The 26,643-nt window shown below is 47.2% G+C and overlaps 1 protein-coding gene across 2 annotated transcripts; it reads left to right on the forward strand.

Annotated features, from left to right (window-relative positions):
• The first annotated feature begins 1,856 nt into the window (after window positions 1-1,856).
• On the forward strand, window positions 1,857-26,643 carry CDK1 (cyclin dependent kinase 1). 2 transcript variants are annotated; one of them, XM_070752073.1, is made up of 8 exons: window positions 1,857-1,954; window positions 3,040-3,094; window positions 7,200-7,356; window positions 10,521-10,644; window positions 13,458-13,628; window positions 18,422-18,585; window positions 23,641-23,782; window positions 26,275-26,643. In XM_070752073.1, exons 2-8 carry the CDS (start codon window positions 3,058-3,060, stop codon window positions 26,389-26,391), a joined length of 912 nt encoding a protein of 303 aa, XP_070608174.1. In that variant the 5' UTR covers window positions 1,857-1,954; window positions 3,040-3,057; the 3' UTR covers window positions 26,392-26,643. The 2 variants fall into 2 exon arrangements, with proteins under 2 accessions (XP_070608174.1, XP_070608175.1); XM_070752074.1 differs by lacking the exon at window positions 1,857-1,954 and adding an exon at window positions 2,242-2,574.

A 26,643-nucleotide genomic window follows, 5' to 3' on the forward strand; every position in this document is an offset into this window, starting at 1 on the left:
AGAGCATAATAGTGGGGCTCGCCCCCCACGAGTGGGGGAGGGCACAAAGCAATTTCCGGGGAGGGCGTGTGACCCCAGGGAACATGCATAGTCCCTCTTGATTTATTCCCCCGGACAATGAGTGTTTTCCACGTTGCAGACTGCTCTGAGCCCAGGTGAGAAGGCGGCCAGGTGGGGCAGCTGTATGGGCTCTTGTCATTCTCGGTGGGCACCGCGATAGCCATGAACAGCGTGGCGAATCTGTTGCTGGACAAGGAGGAGCATCCTCTGCAGCTGGGCAAAAGCTTCGAATGGCACCCTAAAGCCTCCATCCACACCATTCGCTATAAGTGCCCATCAGAGGCAGCGTTTATGGGCCAGGCCGGCGACCCCAAAACATCGGCTTGATTAAGCTGGCCTGGCCCCTTATCAAAAGAGGACCCTAACCACAGCATCTTATGCCTGCCTAACCTAAAACAGGCTCCACTGAGTTCAGTGTGACTTACTTCCAGGTAAGTGGGTAGAGCAGCCCTCCCCAGCCAATAGTTTCCTTGCAGCTGATAATAAATATTAACACAACTTTCCCCCCAGAGAATTGCACCACCCCCCATTCTAGCCTGGGACCGTTGAGTGACAATACTCTGCTTTGACCAGTAGCAATGAATGACAGGTGGATGAATGTTTCTAATGTTGGGGTTTGAAATTGATATATATATGTTTTTGTATATTTTCACGAGTACAGGTATGAAAGTCTTGGCATATTGAGGTTTCTTCCCGTGTAAGTTTCAGAGATTCCTGGAAGTCGTCACCATGAATCTCTCAAACTTACATGGAAAGAAACCCGAGTATGCCAAGACTTTCGTGTGGTGTGTGTATATATATTTGTTTCGTATGTATGTATCACATGTTTTTACTGAATTTTTAAAATTAAGGGAGATATACATCCATAAATACTGTAGATAGATAGATAGATAGATAGAGAGAGAGAGAGAGAGAGAGAGAGAGAGAGAGAGAGAGAGAGAGGAGAGAGAGAGAGAGGAAGAGAGAGAGAGAGAGAGAGACAGACAGACAGACAGACAGACAGAGAGACAGTGATGGGCTACCAAAATTTTTACTACCACACTGTGCGCATGGCTTATGCATTTTGTTTCAACATCTTTCAGTGCAAATTGGGTGCTTTGGGGTGGAGCTCCAAATTTTACTACCGGAACTGGGTTCCTGACCGTTCCCGTAGGAGCCCATCACTGTATCCATCCATGACCGTTCCTGACAGTTCCCGTAGGAGCCCATCACTGTATCCATCCATCCATCCATCCAGTACATACATACAGCTACTTACACACACACACACAAACAAACAAACAAACATTAAAATTCCATTGGGGTCCAGATCGAAGAGTTGGGGGGAGGGTGTGAAATGTTTACTTCTTGGGTGGGTGGGGGGGTGCGCATTAGAGAAAGGGCCAATTTTCAGCTATTTATTCCAAGCCACTGGATCGAGCTCCCCAAACCTGGCCACTTTTAAGACTTGTGGACTTTAATTCCCAGAATTCTCCAGCCACCATAGCATAACATAGCATAGCACAGAATTCTGGGAGTTGAAGTCCACAAGTCTTAAAAGTGGCCAAGTTTGAAGACCATTGCTCTGCCTATACCGAAACGCCTGGCAACCACAACAACAACTGGGCCCTTTTCCCCACCTCACAACTTCCTTGCAAAAGTTTTCCAACTTTCGCCAAACTTCTGTTTTGCAAGGCCGAGCCTCTGCAAAGCCTGGGCTGCCCGTGAGGAGGTTTCGCTTCCAAGCGCCCATCATCCGCAGCCCGGCTGGCCTGGAGTGGGGGGGGGGAGGAGGGCGGGAGTGAAAAGCGACCGCCGGGAGAGGCGGGAAGGAGCGCACCAAGCCGAAGAGCCGCCTTAGGATCAGCGTCTGCGCGGCTTCCTCCCTCGCGGTCCTTTCAGGGAAAGCGCGCAGGTGAGTTCGTCTCCTCACCCCGCCTGGCGAGAAAGGTCCGGGGGACCCGGGTGGTGGTGGGGAGGCTGGACCCAGGGCGCGCGAGGAGGCAACAGGGCACCTTGAGCCTAAGCCCCGCGGACTCTCCTTCCAAGGCGACCTCTGAGGGGAGCGAGGGTCTCCATGCTCGGCGCCTTTAAGACTTGTGGACTTCAACTCCCAGAATTCCTTAGCCAGCTTTGCAACAGCTTTACTCGCTGAGGAATTCTGGGAGTTGAAGTCTACAAGTCTTAAAAGGGGCCGAGTTTGGAGACTCTCGGCAGGGAGTACAACGGCGTCCCGGGCGCACTTTCCCACGGACAAGAAACTGCCCGGCCGCTACTCCCACCTGCCCACCCGGGCCGGACTTCTTTGGGGGACGCACGGAAACCAGGCCCAGCGCCCACTGGCCCCGCTCCAGGCCCCCGCTTTAGCGCCGCGCGCTCATTGGCCCGTTTGAAAGCAGCGGCGCGCCGTCATTGGCGGGCGGAGCGACGCGGTTAATTTGAATCTGCCGGCGTTCCTCGCACACCAGCGGCGGCGGCAGCGGCGCTTTCGGTCCAGGGAGGCTCTTGCGCCGCGGAGGCACCGGCGGAGGAGCGGTAAGGGCAAGACGCCCGTGGGCGCCCTGCTGCAAAGCCCGGGGGTCCAGCCACCCCCTGCCCCATATCCAGGCCCATCAAACCAAGCGCCGGGCTTTCCCGGTGGTCCCCTCTCCACGTGCCTGGCCAGTTTGTGTGGCCGGGATGCAGCTGCGAGAAAGGCGCCCCCCTCCCCCTCCCAGATTCGTTGATGCGTCCCGATTGGAAGGGACTCGGGACCCGGTAGGCCTTTCCCAGGCCCTGCAGAGCTGCGTTTAATGGAGGATGCCAAATTTGAGGTGGGGGGGGGGGAAGGGTGGGGGGCTTTGCTAGGCAGCTCTTGCAGAAAATCTGCTGAAGTAGAACGAATTCCCGCAGGAGGAGGAGGAGGAGCAGGAGGGCCCGTGGGGAAGGGGGGAGGGGAGAGAGAAAGTATCAAAAGGGGGAAAAAACTGCTACAAATGTTACCTTCCTTGGTTGTTTCAGGTCAAATCCTTTGGAGTGATGGACGACTACACCAAGATAGAAAAGATTGGTGAAGGTAGGTACCTCCTGATCTGCACCCCACCCCTGAGGGGCTTCCTACTTGCCTCTCCTGGAATTACGCTATGTGGGACGAAATAAATAAATGGGACAAAAATCGGACAGTGAAAGCAAACCTGTTTTGGTTCGTGCGCCAAAAGTTGGTGTGCTAGCATATGTGCATGTGCCCACGCCCCTTCCCTCCCTCCAGGCATGCGCACAAACACAAACATCCTGGGCTGCCCATGCGCATGTGCAGAATTCCCACGCATGCTCACAGGCCTTGCTGAAGCCTGGGACGGCGAAATAAACCAGCAATTGAGCACACCAGAAGTTTGGAAAAATGGACTGTTGGTTTGCCCATTTTGCTGTTTTTCTGTGCTCCGGAGGGTTCAAGGAAGCTTTAATTTTATTATTATTATTATTATTATTATTATTATTATTATTATTATTATTTATTAGACTTGTATGCCACCCCACTCTGAAGACTTGGGCTGGCTCACAACCGCAATAAAATAGTACAATACAAATCTAATGGTTAAAATTATAACTGAAAACCTGCTATCTTAAAAAGCAATTAATACTGTACTGTCATACACGTAACTCTTAACGGTTACTTTTAACGGTCAGAGAAGGGGATACATTAGTTGCCCCATGCCTGGCGACGTAGATAGGCCTTCAGGGTCTTGCGGAAGGCGAGGAGGGTGGGGGCAGTTCGAATATCCGGGGGGGAGTTGATTCCAGAAGGCCGGGGCCGCCACAGAGAAGGCTCTTCCGCTAGGCCCCGCCAGACGACATTGTTTAGTCGACGGGACTTGGAGAAGGTCAACTCAGGGATCTAATCAGTGCTGGGATTCGTGCAGCAGAAGGCAGTCCTGTAGGTATTCTAGTCCAATGCCATGTAGGGCTTTATAGGTCATTACCAACACTTTGAATTGTGTCCGGAAACTAATCGGCAACTAGTTTAGGCTGCGGAGTGTTGACGAAACGTGGGCGTATCTGGGAAAACCCATGACTGCTTGCGTGGCCGCATTCTGCACGATCTGAAGTTTCTAAACACTCTTCAGAGGGAGCCCCATGTAGAGAGCGTTGCAGTAGTGGGATGAAAGTTTTTGGAAATAAATAAATGGGACAAAATCAAGCCCCGGTGTAAAAAACAGCCCAACACACAAACCAGAAGTGCATTTTCCAAACTTCCGGTTTGTCCGTTGGGTGGTTTTTTTGCACTCAGGGGCTTCAGGGAAAATGTTCCCTGAAGCGTCTGGAGGGCTCAACTGCCTTTCCCAAGGGCAAAAATCAACTGGCGTGCGCTGGAGCTAACTCAGGGCAAAGTCTCACATGCCCTCCAATATGGCTCTGCGTGCTACCTGTAGTATAATAATAATAATTTATTACATTTGTATGCCGCCCCTCTCCGCAGACTCGGGGCGGCTCACAACAATAATAATAACAGTATACAATGTAACAAATCTTGCCTCTTCTTACATACTATTTTCACCTTACAAACCGACCGCCGCCGCTGGGATGCCCCGCCTCCAGACTTCCGTTGTCAGCGAAGCACCCGTTTTTGCGCTGCTGTGATTCCCCTGAGGCTCCCCTCCATGGGAAACCCCACCTCCAGATTTCTGTGTTTTTGCAATGCTGCAGGGGAATCCCAGCATCGCAAAAATGCGCTTCGCTGGCAACGGAAGTCTGGAGGTGGGGTTTCCCAGCGAGGGGAGCCGCAGTGAAATTGCAGCATTGCAAAAATACAGAGGTCCGGAGGTGGAGTTTCGAGGACTTCGGTGTTTTTGCGATGCTGCGATTTCACTGAGGCTCCCTTCGCTGGGAAACCCCACCTCCAGACTTCCGTTGCCAGCGAGGCACGTTTTTGCGATGCTGGGATTCCCCTGCAGCATTGCAAAAACACAGAAATCCGGAGGTGTGGTTTCCCATGGAGGGGAGCCTCAGGGGAATCCCAGCAGCGCAAAAACGGGCGCTTCGGCTGGCAAAAGGGGTGAATTTTGGGCTTGCACGCATTAATCGCTTTTCTATTGATTCCTATGGGAAACATTATTTCATCTTACAAACTTTTCACCTTAAGAACCTTGTCCCGGAACCAATTAAGTTTGTAAGACAAGGTATCACTGTAAATAAATGAAACAGCTAAGGGTCAGTTACGTCCCCCAAGCCTGGCGGCATAGGTGGGTTTTCAGTAATTTGCGAAAGGCAAGGAGGGTGGGGGCAGTCCTGATCTCGGGGGGGGGGGGAGTTGATCTCCAGGGGGAGGGTAGTCGCTTTGGGGAACAGAACGGTCCTCTTTGGGTTTGACATCTTTAGTTCCTTAGAGCAGTGATTTTCAACCTTTTTTGAGCCACGGCACATTTTTTACATTTACAAAATCCTGGGGCACACCACCAACCAAAATGACACAAAATGACACCCTAAGACACTCTCCTCTCTTTTTCCATCCCTGTCTCCTCCCCCCCCCTTGTGTGTGTGTGTGTGTGTGTGTGTGTGTGTGTGTGTGTGTACACATTCTGGAACCCTTTCCAAAAACAGGTGAGGGCTGGGGGGGGGGGGGGTTCTTATTCTTTGTGTGCTTTTTATCATATGCTTAAAATCAAGAGTCACTTCTCTCTCTCTTTCCTCTCATTCTTTGTCTCAATCATTTTCTCATTTCTCTTTTTTGCCTCCCCTTTTTGCTCATTTCTCTCTCTCTCTCTCTTCCTCTCCTTTTCTCTCTTTCTCTCTCTCTTGCTTTCTTTCTTTCTCTCTTTCTTTCTTTCTCTTTCTCTCTTGCTTTCTCTCTCTCTCTTGCTTTCTCTCTCTCTCTCACTTTCTCTCTCTCTTGCTTACTTTCTCTCTCTCTTTCTTTCTCTCTCAGCAAAAAGTTGCGAGACCAAAACCTGAGCTTTCTTCTTCGCGGCACACCTGACCATGTCTCGCGGCACACTAGTGTGCCACGGCACACTGGTTGAAAAACACTGCCTTAGAGACAATATTTTCGCCTTGGTCAATTTGTCTTGGACTCTTGCTGCACAAAACGACTCGCTGCAAACTGTCCCTTTTCATTTTATTATTATTATTATTATTATTATTATTATTAATAATTAGATTTGTATGCCTCCCCTCTCCGTAGACTCGAGGCGGCTCACAACAGTGATAAAAACAATACATGGTAACAAATCTAATAATTAAAATCTAAAATAACATTTTTACATTAAAAAGTCTAAAAAGAAAAAAAAACCAATATATAAAATACATACACACAGTCATATCATGCACAAAACTACATTGGCAAGGGGGGGATGTCTCAATTCCCCGAAGCCTGACGACAGAGGTGGGTTTTAAGGCAAGGAGCGTGGGGGCATTCCTAATCTCTGGGGGGAGTTGATTCCAGAGGGTCGGAGCCACCACAGAGAAGGCTCTTCCCCTGGGTCCCGCCAGATGACATTGTTTAGTCGACGAGACCCGGAGAAGACCAACCCTGTGGGACCTAACCGGCTGCTGGGATTCGTGCGGCAGAAGGCGGTCTCGCAGTTATCCTGGTCTGGTGCTATGAAGGGGTTTATAGGTCATAACCAACACTTTGAATTGTGACCGGAAACTGATCGGCAACCAATGCAGACTGCGGAGTGTTGGAGTCACTAGGGAAGCCCATGTTTGCTCTCGCAGCTGCATTTTGCACGATCTGAAGTTTCCGAACATTTTTCAAAGGTAGCCCCATGTAGAGAGCATTACAGTAGTCGAACCTCGAGGTGATGAGGGCATGAGTGACTGTGAGCAGTGACTCCTGGTCCAAATAGGGCCACAACTGGTGCACCAGGCGAACCTGGGCAAACGCCCCCCTCGCCACAGCTGAAAGAAGTTTCTCTAATGTGAGCTGTGGATCGAGGAGGACGCCTTATTTGGTAAATAAGATGCCTTTTCTCTTCCTGTGAGCTTCTGGAAGGGATCTGGGGCTTTTGTGTGTTCTCCAAGCATCCAAGCATCTCTCATGCGCCAAGTTGCTTTGTATGGTGTTCTTTCTTGGCTTCCCTCTCCCAAGTCTTGGCAACCCCTGCTGACGCTTCATTCCAGAATAAGTCAGCCAGCACAGACATATACACCCACACGTCTTTTGCCTTTTCCCTTTGTGCTAGGAACCTATGGCGTAGTGTACAAAGGCAAGCACAAGGCCACCGGCCAAGTGGTGGCCATGAAGAAAATCCGCCTGGAGAACGATGAAGAGGGAGTTCCCAGCACAGCCATCAGAGAGGTTTCCCTGCTGAAAGAGTTAAACCATCCCAACATTGTGCGGTGAGTGCAATCCTGTTTGCTCCATTTGGGCAAAGAGGACGCTTTGTGTATGTGGAAGGATGCGACACAACTCTTTTATTTTCCAGGGTGTGCAGCAAACCTGACAACAGGGAAATCGGCGGTTCAGGAAATTATTATTATTATTATTAGTTCTGTCGAGCTCTCTGATAGAATCCTCCCAAAAATGCACAGATACAATTTCAGACACACACACATTTGAAAATTCAAAACAATGTTCTTTATAATGAAAATTCACTTAAACCAAGCCCTCTTTTGGTATAGCCAAGAGCACTTGTCTCCAAACAAACTGGTAATGTATACAAGTCCCTTATCAGTTCTGTGATATTTAGCTTGCAGCTGTGAGGCAATTTACAGTCCTTCTTTTTTCACACTTTGCTCTGGTTTAGTTTCAAAGCAGGGAAAAATCAGCACACAAAAGGTCAAAGTCAGTAAAGCAGTCACGAAACACAACGATCAGATGATCCTCCACAATGGCCAAACCCACACGCTGCTCTTTATAGCAGCCTCACTAATGACCACAGCCCCACCCAACCACAGGTGGCCTCATTTTCTTTGATAATAATCTCTCAGTTGTTGCTGCCTATGCATCACTCTCCGCATGCGTGGCTGTATCATTAACTCTTGTTCTGAATCCAAGGAGGAGCTAGATAATTGATCTTCTGAGCTGTCTGCCCCACTCTCCTCCTCCCTGTCAATCATGTCTTCTTGGTCAGAGGAGCCTTCATCTGCAGATTCCACCGGGAGGAAAACAGGCCTGCAGCATATGGATGTCTCCCTCACATCCACAGTCCTTGGGGCAGGAGCTGGGCCAGAGCTAACCACAACAATTATTATTATTATTATTATTATTATTATTATTATTATTATTATATTTGTGTGCCGCCGCTCTCCGGAGAGCGGCGGCACAAGTCCAATAGTTAAAAACAAGTCCAATAGTTAAAAACAATTTAAAACCCTTAATATAAAAACAATCATACATCTCAAACAAACCATACATAAAAGGGAAAAGCCTTCAGGTCTCCAAATGCAGAAACTGTGGTTTAACTCAGGACTTGAGTTTCCGTGAGATGGCTTCTTAGGAACTTCACCGCCGTGCCCTTGAGCCAGGCTTCTATCCAAGGAGAGGGGCTTTATGCTGCCGGGGGTTGGTTTTATGGATCGGGAGGCGTGCTAATTGATCCCACCGCATCTATTTGCACCAGGTGGTTCTGCCTTATTGCCTCAAAACGTTGGTTTAGTTCAGAGGAAACGTTAACTGGGAATACAGTCTTCATGGACTAGTAAAATTTCTCGCTTTTGAATGTTTGTGTTCGCCTTCCCCGGGGAAAATGCAGAGAACATTAAGTGGGACAAATGTTTGCACGATGTGAAAAATAATTGGAAAATGTCTGCACTATTGCTGTAACAGTGTTTAGACATTGTGCTAAACACAGATTTGTGTTCAATCTCCTCCAGAGTCACTATTGTTAGAAATAACAAAAGAAACTTGGGTCGATTAAAAAAAGTATTTGTTGGAAAGAAATAATAATAATAATAATAATAATAATAATAGCAGTTTGCAAAGTGCAGGCTGACCCTAAAGAGGATGGAGCCAAAAGCCACACTTAAGATTTCAAAAACATTATATTTTATATTTTATATCTCGTCGCTGCCCCCACCACCAATCTTAACACCAATCACATCTATCCCGTCCTCAGCATCTCTTTCAACACCTCTCCCATAACATATTTTGCCTTAGTATTAAGGAATGTCCATTATTATTATTATTATTATTATTATTATTATTATTATTATTATTTATTAGATTTGTATGCCACCCCTCTCCATAGACTCGGGGCGGCTCAGAGCAATAATAAAAACAATGTACAACAAATCTAATATTTAAAAATATCTAAAAAACCCTTATTTAAAAAGCAAGACATACGCACACAAACTTACGATACATAAATTATAAAGGCCAGTGGGAGATATCTCAATTCCCCCATGCCTGACGGCAGAGGTTGGTTTTAAGGAGTTTATGAAAGGCAAGAAAAGTGGGGGCGATCCTAATCGCCGGGGGTAGCTAGTTCCAGATGGCTGGGGCCACCACAGAGAAGGCTCTTCCCCTGGGTCCCGCTAGACGACATTGTCTATTCAACGGGACCTGGAGAAGGCCAACTCTGTGGGACCTAACTGGTCACAGGGATTCGTGCGGCAGAAGGCGGTCCCGGCCCTTTAGTTGGACCACTTTCTTAATTAACAAAACGATATATATGTCAGTGTATTTTCTCCATCTTAAAGCAACTAACATTTAACAACTTTGAGCTGGAAGGGGACCCTGAAGGTCATCCAATCCAACTCCCTGCCCAATCTACATTGATATAAATTTCTATATACTATTTTATTTTTGAATTTTCTTACACCAACACTGTTGCTTCTCCCTGGCCCTTCCCAGCAGTGGGAAGCATCCGAACAAACTAGAGAAGAATATTATTAGCTAATGAGACTATTTATCTATCTATCTATCTATCTATCTATCTATCTATCTATCTATCTATCTATCTATCTATTAGATTTGTATGCTGCCCCTCTCTGCAGACTCGGGGCGGCTCACAGCAATACCGTAATAAACAATATATAACAAATCTAATAATTTAAGAGAAAAGCTAAAAAAAACCCATTATTGAAAGCAAACATACACACAAACATACCATACATAAACTGTATAGGCCCGGGGGAGATATCTCAGTTCCCCCATGCCTGACGGCAGAGGTGGGTTTTAAGGAGTTTATGAAAGGCGAGGAGGGTGGGGGCAATTCTAATCTCTGGGGGGAGCTGGTTCTAGAGGGTCGGGGCCGCCACAGAGAAGGCTCTTCCCCTGGGTCCCTCCAAACGGCATTGTTTAGTTGACGGGACCCGGAGAAGGCCAACTTTGTGGGACCCAACCGGTCGCTGGGATTAGTGCGGCAGAAGGCGGTCCCGGAGATATTCTGGCCCGATGCCATGAAGGGCTTTATAGGTCATAACCCGCACTTTGAATTGTGAATTGTTAATTTGGCACTTGGTGTGGAATTCGAGCTTCCAGGGTAGTTTAAGAGGGAACTGTTATGCTCACTGTAGAGTGAAAGGAGTTTTTCTTCATTTGTTCAAATGCCTCTCTTTAGTCTTCAGGATGTTCTTATGCAAGACTCGAGGCTTTACCTTATCTTTGAATTTCTTTCCATGGATCTCAAGAAATACTTGGATACTATCCCTTCGGGACAATATTTAGATCGTTCGCTCGTTAAGGTAAGAAAACGAAGCCCCGAGCCTCTTAAAGGTTGAGTTTGGTGGAAGCAGCATAAAAAGAGCCGGGGTGGCGCAGCAGGTAGAGTGCTGTACTGCAGGCCACTGAAGCTGACTGTAGGTCTGAAGGTCAGCGGTTCAAATCTCATCACCGGCTCAAGGTTGACTCAGCCTTCCATCCTTCCGAGGTGGGTAAAATGAGGACCCGGATTGTGGGGGCAATAGGCTGGCTCTGTTTTAAAAAAAAAAGTGCTGTTGCTGACATGTTGTAAGCCGCCCTGAGTCTAAGGAGAAGGGCGGCGTAAAAATTGAATGAATAAATGAATGAATGAATGAATGAATAAATAAATAAATAAATAAATAAAAAGCATACGAGTGCTTATGAAAAGTCATTGTCTGTTTTGGCCAAGGAATCCCTGCTTCTGAGCTGCAAAGCGCACCATCGGTTAAAAGCAGCTGTTGTGAAATCCAACATGTGCCAAATAAGCTTGGATCAGAGGTCTTCCGTAATGGCCTGTGCAGCTGACAGCGGGCTCCCGTCCAAGAGGAGACTGACTTGGTGATACTCCAGTGGCCTGTGCAGCTGGCGCCCGAGTCGGACAGTGGGGAGGAAGGCGAGGGCTCGGTGTCAGAGGCAGAGGTTCACCCAGGGCCTTTGGAACCTGCAGCACCTCATGGCAACGATGAAGGAGTAGTGGCTTCTCTTCTTGATGCACGAGTCTGCAGAGCTGCCAAGAGACAGGAGTGGTTACTCCAGAGGAGGTCTCCTCAGGAGTAAGACTGGGGACTAATTGGCCACACCCCTAGTCTACTTAAGGACATCAGAGGCAGCTAACAAGCTGCAGAAAGAACGTTTAAGAAACCCGTCTGATCATAGTGTCTGAAAAAAAATCAGGATTGTTTTCTCTGCTGCCGTTTCGGTTAAGTGTGCAATAGGGTTGATATCCCTGGAGGGGTCTGTAATATGGTAAATGATTTAGCTTTACTAGATAAATGGTCAAAGCAATGGAAACTGCAGTTTAATGTTTCCAAATGTAAAATAATGCACTTGGGGAAAAGGAATCCTCAATCTGAGTATTGAATTGGCAGTTCTGTGTTAGCAAAAACTTCAGAAGAGAAGGATTTAGGGGTAGTGATTTCTGACAGTCTCAAAATGGGTGAGCAGTGTGGTCGGGCGGTAGGAAAAGCAAGTAGGATGCTTGGCTGCATAGCTAGAGGTATAACAAGCAGGAAGAGGGAGATTGTGATCCCCTTATATAGAGCGCTGGTGAGACCACATTTGGAGTACTGTGTTCAGTTCTAGAGACCTCACCTACAAAAAGATATTGACAAAATTGAACGGGTCCAAAGACGGGCTACAAGAATGGTGGAAGGGTTAAAGGGTTAAATAAGGTTCAGGAGGGAAGTGTTTTTAATAGGAAAGTGAACACAGGAACAAGGGGACACAATCTGAAGTTAGTTGGGGGAATGATCAAAGGCAACATGAGAAAATATTATTTTACTGAAAGAGTAGTAGATCCTTGGCACAAACTTCCAGCAGACGTGGTTGGTAAATCCACAGTAACTGAATTTAAACATGCATGGGATAAACATATATCCATTGTAAGATGAAATACAGGAAATAGTATAAGGGCAGACTAGTTGGACCATGAGGTCTTTTTCTGCCGTCAGTCTTCTATGTTTCTATGTTATGCATTTTGCCAACTCTGAAGCTACATAAGATACTAAGATCCATTTGCTCTTCTTGGCTTTAAGAACTGATACCAGCTATTAATGAACATTAATGAGTGGCTGGTTGCTTGCCAAAAAAAGACTGCTTGTAGATTGGCGTGCGCATATTCATTGCTAAGACATTTTATTAGTGTTGCTTGAAGTGCATAAGTGCCTACAAACTGGGTGTTACGTTACGTTCTTGGTGGGGACAGAACATCTTCAAACCTGGCAACTTTAAGACTTGTGGACTTCAACTGTTGAAATCCACAAGTCTTAAATTGCAAGTTTGAGGACCCCTGGCTTAGATTTCCCTATTGCTTTTGCAAAGTATCTGTCATCCATAGTGACTTCTTGCTGACCAAGTCCCCACACCATTCTAGGACAGTGATGGTAAACCTTATTTTCCTTGGCTGCTGAAAGAGCGTAGGCATGCACGAGTGCCCACACCCATAATTCAATGCCTGGGGAGGGCGAGAACAGCTTTCCCCCGCCTCCCAGAGGCCCTCTGAAGGCTAGAAATGGCTTGTTTCCCAACTTCTGGTGGGCCCAGGAGGCTTGTGTTTCACCCACCCCAGGCTCCAAAGCAGAGGTCTTCAAACTTGGGAACTTTAAGTCCTGTGGACTTCAACTCCCAGAATTCTCCGGACACCTGTGCTGGCTGGAGAATTCTGGGAGTTGAAGTCCACAGGTCTTAAAGTGTCCAGGTTTGGGGACCCCTGCTCCAAAGGCTTCCCTGGAGCTGAGAGAGGATAAAAACGCCCTCCCACATCCCCCCGGAGGCTCTCTCGAAGCTAAAAATGCCCTTCCAGAGCCTCTCGGCTCGCCAAAAATCAGCTGGCCGGCAAAAACATGCCTGTTGGAGCTGAGCTAGGGCAATGGTTTGCGTGCCAGCCGGTATGGCTCCGCTTGCCACCTGTGGCACCTATGCCATAGGTTCGCCATCACTGTTCTAGGACTTCCAGGCTCGCTTTGGGAATGCAGGTATGCAACATGATGCATGACCATGCATCATTTAATTATGCCGATTGACTATGGGTGCTATGGACAGTTCTCTTGGGGGGAAGATGTACCCACTTTTTTTTTTCCTCTTGTGATTCTTTCAGAGTTACTTGTACCAAATCTTGCAAGGCATCGTCTTCTGCCATTCAAGAAGGGTTCTGCACAGGGACCTGAAACCTCAGAACTTGTTAATCGACGACAATGGTGTTATTAAACTGGCAGACTTTGGCCTGGCACGCGCTTTCGGCATCCCCGTGCGTGCCTATACACACGAGGTAAGGTGTGTGTGTGTAGCTCCGCCTTCTGGCAGAATCAGATCTCTGAAGAAGAGTATCAGACGTAACCCAAAGATGTTTTTATTGGGCATCTTGCCAGAGACATTTAACAAAGAAGAAACATATTTGATTGTACACTTAGTAACAGCCATTAGAATAGCATATGCTCAAAACTGGAAATTCAATAGAATACCGACAGAGAGAAGTACAGTGGTACCTCTACTTACGAACTTAATTTGTTCCATGAGCAGGTTCTTAAGTAGCAAAGTTTGTAAGAAGAAACAATTTTTCCCATAGGAATCAATGTAAAAGCAAATAATGTGTGCGATTGGGGAAACCACAGGGAGGGTGGAGGCCCTGTTTCCTCCCAGGAGATTCCTAGAGAGGCCTCCCAGAAGCTTCTCCCTGCCTTTTTCGGCCCTGTTTCCTCCCAGGAGATTCCTAGAGAGGCCCCACAGAGGCTGCTCCCTGCCTTTTCCCGTTACAGTTTTGGAGGCTCGGGTTTGTAAGTGGAAAATGATTCTTGAGAAGAGGCAAAAAAAATCTTGAACACCCGGTTCTTATCTAAAAATGTTCGTAAGTAGAGGAGTTCTTAGGTAGAGGTACCACTGTACTTAAGAAGATAATTGTGCAGAAATGAATAGATTGACAATGAAAATCAAAGGCAAGGAGGTTTGAATGGTTTGAAAAAGTATAGATAAAAGTTTTTAATATTAACTTAATGTAAATGGGATAAAAGGGAATGAGAAATATGATTGGTTTAACCCAGATGACAAAAATAGAGAAGGAGGCAGCATTAGATAAATAAATGACATATACCGATTGTTAAATTATAATAGAAAGGAAATAAAAATAAAGATTTAGGATTGTAATAATAACAAGTAAAAATTGAGAGAAGTTTTTCCAGTCTGTCACTTAATATAATCAAAATTAGCCATCTGAAATAAATACTTGGACCGACTGAATTATTGGGAAATTGAAATGTAGTTCAGGTTATTTTATTAGTCTGTGTAAGAGATAATATAAACATATGGATCAGCATTAGAGGTATATGTGTTGTTATGTATGTTTTTCAATGTGGAGAAAAATAAAACTTTTTTAAAAAGAAAAACCTCTGAAGAGGTTGAAGATAGGGATGCCCTGCAGATGGGGCCGCTGGGAGTAGAACTCACTTCCCAATACAGTGGTACCTCATCTTAAGAACGCCTCTTCTAACGAACTTTTCAAGATACGAACCCGGTGCTTAAGATTTTTTTGCCTCTTCTTCCGAACTATTTTCACCTTACGAACCCAAGCAGCTGCTGCTGGGATGAAGGGGTTTCTTTTTTTCCCCTTTTTTGAAGAAAGAAAAGGGAGGGGCTGCTTGGAGTAGGAAAGATTTTGCAGAGAACAACGTGCTTGCAAAGGCACTGAAATGGTGTCTTTTTAAGAAAGAAAAGGGAGGGGCAGCTTGGAGGAGTAAAGATTTTGCAGAGAACAACGTGCTTGCAAAGGCACTGAAACTGTGTCTTTTGAAGAAAGAAAAGGGAGGGGCAGCTTGGAGGAGTAAAGATTTTGCATGCTTGCAAAGGCACTGAAACTGTGTCTTTTGAAGAAAGAAAAGGGAGGGGCGCCCCCCTTGCCTTTCTTCCTTCCCACTCACCCTTTAGCCTAGCCTTGCTTCTTCCACCCGCCCCCTTTAGCTGCTCCTCCCTGCCCTCTGTTCGCCTCCCTTCTAAAGTTTGGGATTTTCCTGAAGGATTTGCACCCATTATTTGCTTTTACATTGATTCCTATGGGAAACATTGTTTCATCTTACGAACTTTTCACCTTACGAACCTCCTCCTGGAACCAATTTATTATTTATTCATTTATTTATTATTTAGATTTGTATGCCGCCCCTCTCCGCGAACTCGGGGCGGCTCACAACAAAAATATAAACAATCGTACAAATCCAAATAGATTCAATAAATTTAAGTATTTAAAATAGTTTTAAAAAGAACCCCACTATATTAACAAGCACACACACAAACATACCATACATAAATTGTACGTGGCCGGGGGAGGTGTTTCAGTTCCCCCATGCCTGACGACAAAGGTGGGTTTTAAGAACTTTACGGAAGGCAGGGAGAGTAGGGGCAGTTCTAATCTCCGGGGGGAGTTGGTTCCAGAGAGTCGGGGCCGCCACAGAGAAGGCTCTTCCCCTGGGGCCCGCCAACCGACATTGTTTAGTTGACGGGACCCGAGAAGGCCCACTCTGTGGGACCTAATCGGTCGCTGGGATTCGTGCGGCAGAAGACGGTCTCGGAGATATTCTGGTCCGATGCCATGAAGGGCTTTATAGGTCATGAATTGTGACCGGAAATTGATCGGCAGCCAATGCAGACTGCGGAGTGATGGTGAAACATGGGCATACCTAGGTAAGCCCATGACTGCTCTCGCAGCTGCATTCTGCACGATCTGAAGTTTCCGAACACTTTTCAAAGGTAGCCCCATGTAGAGAGCGTTACAGTAGTCGAATCTCAAGGTGATGAGGGCGTGAGTGACTGTGAGCAATGAATCCCGGTCCAGATAGGGCCGCAACTGGTGCACCAGGCGAACCTGGGCAAACGCCCCCCTCGCCACAGCTGAGAGATGGTTTTCTAATGTGAGCTGTGGATCGAGGAGGACGCCCAAGTTGCGGATCCTCTCTGAGGGGGTCAATAATTCCCCCCCCAGGGTAATGGACGGACAGATGGAATTGTCCTTGGGAGGCAAAACCCACAGCCACTCCGTCTTATCCGGGTTGAGCTTGAGTCTGTTGACACCCATCCAGGTCCCAACAGCCTCCAGGCACCGGCACATCACTTCCACCGCTTCGTTGCCTGGGCATGAGGTGGATATGTAAAGCTGGGTATCATCGGCATATTGATGATACCTCACCCCATGTCCTTGGATGATCTCACCCAGCGGTTTCATGTAGATGTTAAATAGCAAGGGGGAGAGGACCGACCCCTGAGGCACCCCACAAGGGAGAGACCTCGGAGCCGACCTCTGACCCCCCACTAACACCGACTGCGACCGGCCAGAGAGGTAGGAGGAGAACCACTGAAGAACAGTGCCTCCCACCCCCAGCCCCTCCAACCGGTGCAGAAGGATACCATGGTCGATGGTATCGAAAGCCGCTGAGAGATCGAGGAGCACCAGGACAGAGGATAAACCCCGGGCCCGCCAGAGATCATCCATCAACGCGACCAAAGCGGTTTCCGTGCTGTAACCGGGCCTGAAACCCGACTGCTGGGGACCTAGATAATCAGCTTCTTCCAAGGACCGCTGGAGCTGGAGTGCCACCACCTTCTCGACAACCTTCCCCATAAAGGGAAGGTTGGAGACTGGACGATAGCTGTTAAGTACGGCTGGGTCCAGGGAGGGCTTCTTGAGGAGGGGGCGCACAAGCGCTTCTTTATAGAGTGATGGAAAAACTCCCCTCCCCAAGGAAGCGTTGGTAATCTCCTGGGCCCAGCTCCGTGTCACCTCCCTGCTGGCCGAGACCAACCAGGAGGGACATGGATCCAGTAGACAGGTGGCGGAACTCACAGCTCCAATGGCCTTGTCCACTTCATTCAATTAAGTTCGTATGATGAGGTACCACTGTATGTGAACAGAGGTTTGGCAACAGCTAATCTCAGTTGCGTTCAACTTGAAACGGCTTCCTATTTTTTTCCTTTTGGAGACAACGGTGCTAACATTAGCTCGTTGAAGGGGGAAAATGGGTCTTAATGATTCACCATGAACAGTTTCTATCCAAACCTGCTTCTTAAATTTATGAGGTTCCAGCAGAAAGATGCTACCAGTAATATTTTTGGGAGATGGAATCCTACCTAGCACTTCCAATCGGTGGGTTTTAGATAGCAGCAGGGTGTCCAGCAAACCTGGAAAATCAGGGAATTATCAGGGAAATCAGCGGTTCAGGAATTATCAGGGAAATCGTGAAAAAAAAATGGAATAAATCGGGGGGAAACAAACTATTAAAATTTATTTAATTTATTTAATTTATTTATTTATTAGATTTATATGCCGCCCCTCTCCGTAGACTCGGGGTGGCTCACAACACAATAAAAACAGTTCCTGACAAATCTAATAATTTACAATTTAAAATTTAAAATAGTTTTTAAAAAAACCCATTTTTAAGCAGACATACCTACAAACATACCATACATAAATTATATAGGCCCGGGGGAGATATCTCAGTTCCCCCATGCCTGACGACGAAGGTGGGTTTTAAGGAGTTTGCGAAAGGCAAGGAGGGTAGGGGCAGTTCTAATCTCTGGGGGGAGCTGGTTCCAGAGGATCGGGGCCGCCACAGAGAAGGCTCTTCCCCTGGGGCCCACCAACCGACATTGTTTAGTTGACGGGACCCGGAGAAGACCCACTCTGTGGGACCTAATCGGTCGCTGGGATTCGTGCAGCAGAAGGCGGTCCCGGAGATATTCTGATCCGATGCCATGAAGGGCTTTATAGGTCATAACCAGCACTTTGAATTGTGACCGGAAATAGATCGGCAACCAATGAAAAATGTTTAACAGTCAGGGGAAAATGTAGAAAAATCGTGCTGCTTGGCAGAGTGAAGCAAAAATGAGCATAACTGCGGCAACAACTTGCTTCCCCAGCTACTGATGTTTCTCCATGGCTTGGCCGTTTGGTATGACGTCATCTACGACCACGCCTTAACTAGATTGCAAGTTACAGGGAAATGTCAGGGAATTTTGAAATGCTTTCCCCCCGGGACACCCTGTAGCAGGTAAAATCTTCTTCTTCCTGATTTCCCTTTCTAGGTTGTAACCTTGTGGTACAGATCCCCAGAGGTCTTGCTTGGCTCTGCCCGCTACTCTACCCCCGTAGATATGTGGAGCATCGGGACCATCTTTGCAGAAATTGCCAACAAGAAGCCGCTGTTCCACGGGGATTCGGAAATCGACCAGCTCTTCCGGATCTTCAGGTATTGAAAGCAGACAATCAGCTTGTTCTGTCGGGCTCTCTGGTAGACTCCTCCCAAAAATTCACAGGTACAAATTTCAGACACACACACGTTTGAAAAGTCAAAACAATGTTCTTTATAATGAAAATTCACTGAAACTAAGCCCTCTTTTGGTATAGCAAAGAGCACTGGTCTCCAAACAAACTGGTAATTTGTACAAGTCCCTTATCAGTTCTGTGATACTTATCTTGCAGCTGTGAGGCAATTCACAGTCCTTCTTCTTTCACAAAGTGAAACACACTTTGCTCTGGTTTAGTTTCAAAGCGGGGAAAAATCAGCACACAAAAGGTCAAAGTCAGTAAAGCAGTCACGAAACACAACGATCAGATAATCCTCCACAATGGCCAAACTCACAGCCTGCTCTTTATAGCAGCCTCACTAATGACCACAGCCCCACCCAACCACAGGTGGCCTCATTTTCTTTGATAATAATCTCTCAGTGGTTGCTGCCTATGCATCGCTCTCCGCATGCGTGGCTGTATCATTAACTCTTGTTCTGAACCCAAGGAGGAGCTAGATAATTGATCTCCTTCTGAGCTGTCTGCCCCACTCTCCTCCTCCCTGTCACTCATGTCTTCTTGGTCAGAGGAGCCTTCATCAGCAGATTCCACCGGGGGGCAAAACAGGCCTGCAGCATGTGGATGTCTCCCCCACATCCACAGTCCTTGGGGCAGGAGCTGGACCAGAGCTAACCACAACACAGCTGGAGTAAGAAGAATCAGCTGGCTCGCATGGGGGGGTGGTCCCTTTTGCATGCTTCTCATTTGAGAGAGACAACTGTGGTAGTTCCCTGATGAATTGGGGTTGGTCTGCTTATGACAGCTATGCAGGTGGGTGTATCCTGGACCACCTGTAACACCTATTGTGTTACTGCATCTCTCCTGCTGGACCCATGGAAGCAGAATTGTATTTTTCCAGCCTGATGATGATTGCTCGTTTCTTCTTAGATCCGTGATGGCGAACCTATGGCACGGCTGGCACGCGAGCCGTTGCTGTAGCTCAGCTCCAGCGCGCATGTGCATGCCGGCCAGCTGTTTGTTTGTTTTTTCTGCCCCGCCCACACCTCCCCTCCCCTTCCAGGAGTTTTCCCACGTAGCCCGAAATAATTTAATTTAATTGATTTGTGAGCCGGCCAACTCCTTTCGGACCCTGGGCGGTGTACAATCAATAGAAATAATAATAATAATAATAATAATAATAATTTATTAGATTTGTATGCCGCCCCTCTCTGAAGACTCGGAGCGGCTCAACAATGTACAGCAAAGCTAATAATTAAAACTAGGGCTAAAAACCCCCTATCATTTAAAAAAACAGACTCCGGGCGGCTCACAGCAGTGATAAAACAATATACAATAGCAAATCTAATATTAAAGTCTAAAATACTGCTCAGTCATAATTATACATAGAAACATAGAAGATTGGCGGCATAATTATACATAGAAACATAGAAGATTGACGGCAGAAAAAGACCTCATGGTCCATCTAGTCTGCCCTTATACTATTTCTTGTATTTTATCTTAGGATGGATATATGTTTATCCCAGGCATGTTTAAATTCAGTTACTGTGGATTTACCAACCACGTCTGCTGGAAGTTTGTTCCAAGCATCTACTACTCTTTCAGTAAAATATTTTCCCACGTTGCTTCTGATCTTTCCCCCAACTAACCTCAGATTGTGCCCCCATGTTCTTGTGTTCACTTTCCTATTGAAAACACTTCCCTCCTGAATCTTATTTAACCCTTTAACATATTTAAATCTTTCGATCATGTCCCCCCTACATTCATAAATCTTACTAGCCAAGGGATGGATCAATTACCCCATGCCTGGCGACATAGATGAGTTTTCAGAGTCTTGCGGAAGGCGAGGAGGGTGGGGGAAGTTCGAATCTCCGTGGGGAGTTGATTCCAGAAGGCCGGGACCATCACAAAGAAGGCTCTTCTCCTAGACGATATTGTTTAATCAACAGGGCCTGGAGAAGGCCGACGGGACCCAGAGAAGGGTCCTTTCTATCATCATAGAAATGATATAAAAACAGTATAAAATCCTCTTAATAAAAACATTTGTATTTCTGAGCTGGAGCTAGATGTTATTGCTCACAGCCCCCAGTTCTCCCTGCAGAGCCAGGTTTTTTTTATTATTATTATTAATTATTAATATTATTAATTAGATTTGTATGCCGCCCCTATCCGTAGACTCGGGGCGGCTCACAGCAGTGATAAAACAATATACAATAGCAAATCTAATATTAAAGTCTAAAATAACAATTTTACATTAAAAAACCTAAAAAAAACCTTATATAAAAAACATACAAACATTACATAGACAAGGGGAGATGTCTCAGTTCCCCCATGCCTGACGGTAGAGGTGGGTTTTAAGAAGTTTACGAAAGGCTAGGAGGATGGGGACAGTCCTAATCTCCGGGGGGAGCTGGTTCCAGAGGGTCGGGGCCGCCACAGAGAAGGCTCTTCCCCTGGGTCCCGCCAGCCCGCATTGTTTAGTCCAGTGTTTCCCAACCTTTTTTGAGCCGCGGCACATTATTCATGTTTTCAAAATTCTGGGGAACACTGAAGGGGGGGGGGCGGGGGGGCTAAAGAAAAGTTTGGACAAAAAAAATATCTCTTCCTCCATTTCACTCTATTTCTCCCTCCCTCTTTCTCTCCGTTCCTTCCCTTCTTTCTCTCCATCCCTCTTTCTTTCTTTCTTCCTCTCTTTTTTGCTCTCTTTCTCTCTCCCTCCTTCCCCCCTTTCTTTCTCTCTCTCTTGCTTTCTTTCCCTCTCTTTCTCTTGCTTTCTTTCTCTCATTCTCTCTCCCCTCCTTTTTCTCTCTCTCTCTTTCTCTCTCGTTCACCACGCCAGCAACAGAGAGAAAAAGAAAGAGCGAGAGAGAGCCGGAGAGAGAGTGGAGTGCGCAGCAGCCATCAGCCTCCTCGCCCTCCCAGACGTCCCCAGCGCCCGGCCTCGCGCCGCCTCCCGTTAGCCCGGCCGAAAGCCACACAGTCCCGGACTCCCGGATTGCTCGCTTCTCCGGCCAGTGCGGCGCTTTCCTGGGCAGATGGCTTTGCTGACCGGAGAAATGAGCGATCCGGGAGTCCGGGACTGTGTGGCTTTGCGCCATGAAGAGAAAACGGCAGCAGGGAAAAGTCGGCCGTTTTCTCTTCATGGCGCAAAGCCACACAGTCCCGGACTCCCGGATTCCTCGCCCCAAGGCAGGAGGCGGTGGCGGAGAAGAGTGGGCGGATCGGGCGGGCAATGGGGCAGGACGGAGAAGCCAGGGGCACGTTTGGCCGGAGGCACCGTGGGGAGCAGGGGCAGGGTGGTGCGGCAGTAGGAGTAAAGGGAGCCGCAGCTGCCCCTGCCTCCCCACGGTGCCTCCGGCCAAACGCGCCCCTGGCTTCTCCGCCCTGCCCCATTGCCCGCCCGATCTGCCCACTCTCCTCCGCCGCCTCTCGCCGTGGCACACCTGACGGTGTCTCGCGGCACACCAGTGTGCCGCGGCACACCGGTTGGGAAACGCTGGTTTAGTCAATGGGGCCCAGAGAAGGCCAACTCTCTGGGACCTATCCGGCCACTGGGATTCGTGCGGCAGAAGGTGGTCTTGCAGATATTTGATCCGATGCCATGAAGGGCTTTTAAGGCTTTCCGGAAGGCCAGGAGGGTAGGGGCGGTACGGATTTCCAGAGGTAGTTGGTTCCAGAGAGCCGGAACCGTCACAGAGTGGGCTCTCCCCTGCGGTCCCGCCTAGCGGCACGATTTGGCCAACAGGACCCAGAGAAGGCCAACTCTGAGGGATCTAACTGGTCTCTGGGAAATGTGAGGGAGAAGACCGTCCTGTTTTGGATGCTGTTAAGTATGGGGCTCATGTGTAGGCTCTGAGATGGTGTTTTTGGCCTCCAGGGGGCAGGGGCAGGCTGTTTTTGCCTTCCCCAGGATCCTATGGAGCTTGGGGAGAGCGAAAAACTGGCCCAACGGAAGTTTCCAGCCTCCGGAGACTTTCAGGGAGGCCTAGTAGGCCCAAAATTGGGTGCGGGAGTGGGGGGCAGGCACATGAGTGAGCTACCCTGCATGCACTTTCAGCACCCTAGGAAAGGTTCGCCATCACTGACCAAGATGATATCTGTGTTCAGTTCTGGAGACCTCACCTACAAAAAGATATTGACAAAATCGAATGGGTCCAAAGACGGGCTACAAGAATGGTGGAAGGTCTTAAGCATAAAACGTATCAGGAAAGACTTCATGAACTCAATCTGTATAGTCTGGAGGACAGAAGGAAAAGGGGGGACAGGATCGAAACATTTAAATATGTGAAAGGGTTAAATAAGGTCCAGGAGGGAAGTGTTTTTAATAGGAAAGTGAACACAAGAACAAGGGGACACAATCTGAAGTTAGTTGGGGGAAAGATCAAAAGCAACATGAGAAAATATTATTTCACTGAAAGAGTTGTAGATCCTTGGAACAAACTTCCAGTAGACGTGGTAGATAAATCCACAGTAACTGAATTTAAACATGCCTGGGATAAACATATATCCATCCTAAGATAAAATACAGAAAATAGTATAAGGGCAGACTAGATGGATCGTGAGGTCTTTTTCTGCCGTCAGTCTTCTATGTTTCTAAGATCCTTGAAATGTTGTGACATAAAATAAACATGTTGCTGAGCTTTGCGCAAATATTGCTGGCTAGCTTGCCAAGTTCCCCACCCATCTTTCTCAATGGGCCTCCATGACATGCAAGAGGTAGGAAAAGGGCAGACTAGATGGACCATGAGGTCTTTTTCTGCCGTCAGTCTTCTATGTTTCTATATGGAAAGACAGACCCGCGCAGCCAAACAACCCTCTCTCTCTCCTTTTTTCTGATGTTGCCAAAGCCACAACATTTTTCTCAGTTTGTGACCTGGTAGAGGGCATGGGAGCCTTAGCCAGGCGGTCTACATCCTCCAAGGCTGGGAGCCTACGCCATTTCTGACAGATGGACATTGCAGACAGATTCAACCCTCCTTTTTCTCCTCTTCCTTGGCAGAGCATTGGGGACCCCCAACAATGATGTTTGGCCGGAAGTAGAATCTCTGCAGGATTACAAGAACACTTTCCCCAAATGGAAAGCGAGCAGTCTGGCGTCTCATGTGAAGAATTTGGATGAGGAAGGCCTCGATCTGCTCTCCGTAAGTGACGGCATCACTCTTCTTCTGCGGCAGTGAATTTCAACTTTTTTTGAGCCGCGGCACATTTTTTACATTTATGAAACCCTGGGGCACATTGAGCGGGGCGGCGGGCTAAAAAAAGTTTGGACAAAAAAAATTCTTTCTCTTCCTCCCTTTCGCTCTATTTCTCTCTCCCTCCTCTCCCTTCCTTCCTCTTTCTTTCTCTCCATCCCTCTTTCTTTCTCTTCCTTCCTCTTTTTTGCTCTCTTTCTCTCTCCCTCCCTACCTCCCTCTATGTCTTTCTCTCTCCTTCCCTCCCTCTCTTTCTCTCTCGCTCTCATGCTTTCTTTCTCTTGTTCTCTTTCTTGCTTTCTTCCTCTCTCTCTTGCTCTCTTGCTTTCTTTCTCTTGTTCTCTTTCTCTCTCTCTTGTTCTCTTTCTCTCGCTCGCTTTCTCTCTCTCTCTTGCTTTCTTTCTCTCTGAGCTTTGCGGCACACCTGACCATGTCTCGCGGCACACTAGTGTGCCGCAGCACACTGGTTGAAAAACACTGTTCTGCGGGATTTGAAAGTGGAGTTCTTTTTCGCTTGGGTTCGAAACCTTTCACTGCTTATCCAAGTACAGTGGTACCTCTATGTACGAACTTAATTCATTCCGTGACCAGGTTCTTAAGTAGAAAAGTTTGTAAGTAGAAGGAATTTTTCCCATAGGAATCAATGCAAAAGCAAATAATAAAGCATGCAAACCCCCAGCTCAGGTGCCAGGTGTTGTACATACTTCTGGTCAGTTGGAGGATGATGAAGAACTTGAGGACTCTGATACAGATAGTGTTTATGAATTAGTGGTGGGCCCGGGGTTACAGGTAGTAGAACAGGTGGGAGGCCAGCCACAGGATGTGGCTATGAGTCCAGAATCTAGCGAGGAAGAATCAGACGTTCGCTGGGTCAATCCTAAATTCAGAAGGGTCCAAAAACGTAAAGAACAGGTGTTTGGAAGAAGATATTAAGGGGAGGAATGGGTTAAATGCTGTAGTGGTGTATTTGGTACGTCAGTGGGGAAGAAGGGTAGAATTTCAATGTTGTAGGGCTAAAATGAAAGTTTTTTCCATTCAGCTTCCCAGCAAGCAAATGCATTCTGTGCTATTTTACAGTCATTTCTGCTGTTCGTGAATCATGTTGTGAGTAAATAAATCTTGTTAAACGGAGTAGACTGGGAGGAATGTATGAGGAATGCAATTAAAAAAGATAAGGGGGAGGAAGAGGAATGTGGCAGAATGAACTGTAGTGAATACGGAAGGGGAGAAAAATAAAAATGGAGTTTTTTGGTTTATGAATTACTGCATTTAGTAAGAGTTATTTGTAATAGATAAAGTTCTACCAGAACACCAGCTGCACAGGCTGCTGGTGCAGCACCAAGTTGGTCTTCTTGAGTGGGAGCCGCTCTCAACAAACTCAAACTCAACCCAGACAAGACGGAGTGGCTGTGGGTCTTGCCTCCCAAGGACAATTCCATGTGTCCGTCCATTACCCTGGGGGGGGGGACTACTGACCCCCTCAGAGAGGGTCCGCAACGTGGGCGTCCTCCTCGATCCACAGCTGACATTGGAACATCATCTTTCGGCTGTGGCGAGGAGGGCATTTGCCCAGGTTCGCCTGGTGCACCAGTTGCGGCCCTATTTGGACAGGGAGTCATTGCTCACAGTCACTCATGCCCTCATCACCTCGAGGTTCGATTACTGCAATGCTCTCTACATGGGGCTACCTTTGAAAAGTGTTCAGAAACTTCAGATCGTGCAGAACGCAGCCGCGAGAGCTATCGTAGGGCTTCCAAGATTCGCCCACGTTTCTACAACACTCCGTGGCTTGCATTGGCTGCCGATCAGTTTCCGGTCACAATTCAAAGTGTTGGTTATGACCTTTAAAGCCCTACATGGCATTGGACCAGAGTACCTCCGGAACCGCCTGCTACCGCACAAATCCCAGCGACCGATATGGTCCCACAGAGTTGGCCTTCTCCGGGTCCCGTCGACTAAACAATGTCATCTGGTGGGCCCCAGGGGAAGAGCCTTCTCTGTGGCGGCCCCGGCCCTCTGGAATCAACTCCCCCCCGGAGATTAGAACTGCCCCCACCCTACCTCCCTGTCTTTCGTAAACTACTCAAGACTTACTTATACCGCCAGGCATGGGGGAGTTGAGACACCTTTCCCCCAGGCTTTTTTATACTTTGTTTTATGTTTGGTATGAATATACTGTTTGGTTTTTTAAATAATGATAGGGTTTTATATGTTTTTTAATATTAGATTTGTTCTACTACTATATTGTTTTTATTACTCTTGTGAGCCGCCCCGAGTCTTCGGAGAGGGGCGGCATTCAAATCTAAATAATAATAATAATAATAATAATAATAATAATAATAATAATAATAATAATAATAATATCAGCTTCACAGGCTGATGGTGGGCAAAAACACTGTGGATGATCAGTGAGTGATGTGTCCCTTTGTTCTGACTTGCAGAAAATGTTGATCTACGATCCCGCAAAAAGGATTTCTGGACGTGTGGCTCTAAATCACCCCTACTTTGATGACCTGGACAAATCGAAACTCCCAACCCACCGGCTCAAGAAATGCTAACTGTTGGCTTGTGGAGAAGCTGCTGCGGCTACTACTGCTACAGATGTTTGTTGCAAGAGTATGCAGAAATTGTTCCTCTTGGTTTTTTATATATATGTCTGTCTTGATCTGTTCTAAAATTATATAAGCCCTGTTTAGGGTTCCCCCGATGTAAAATCCTCCTGAAATGTAAATATTAAGCAATTCAATCCTCAATAAAGTTGTGCACTGTTAATTATTCCCACCGTTATATAAATAAATCCTGTAAAATTA

Source organism: Erythrolamprus reginae, chromosome 5 (genome assembly GCF_031021105.1).
Source record: "Erythrolamprus reginae isolate rEryReg1 chromosome 5, rEryReg1.hap1, whole genome shotgun sequence".
In the NCBI taxonomy this organism is placed as follows: Eukaryota; Metazoa; Chordata; class Lepidosauria; order Squamata; family Dipsadidae; genus Erythrolamprus; species Erythrolamprus reginae.

What these genes read in the sequence shown, in the direction of transcription:
- CDK1 (XM_070752073.1), top strand. Translation starts at nt 3,058, where the DNA reads ATGGACGACTACACCAAGATAGAAAAGATTGGTGAAG. An exon ending in TAGATCGTTCGCTCGTTAAG is followed by an intron (nt 10,645 to 13,457) that starts GTAAGAAAACGA and finishes TGATTCTTTCAG; the next exon opens with AGTTACTTGTACCAAATCTT. An exon ending in AAGGCCTCGATCTGCTCTCC is followed by an intron (nt 23,783 to 26,274) that starts GTAAGTGACGGC and finishes TCTGACTTGCAG; the next exon opens with AAAATGTTGATCTACGATCC.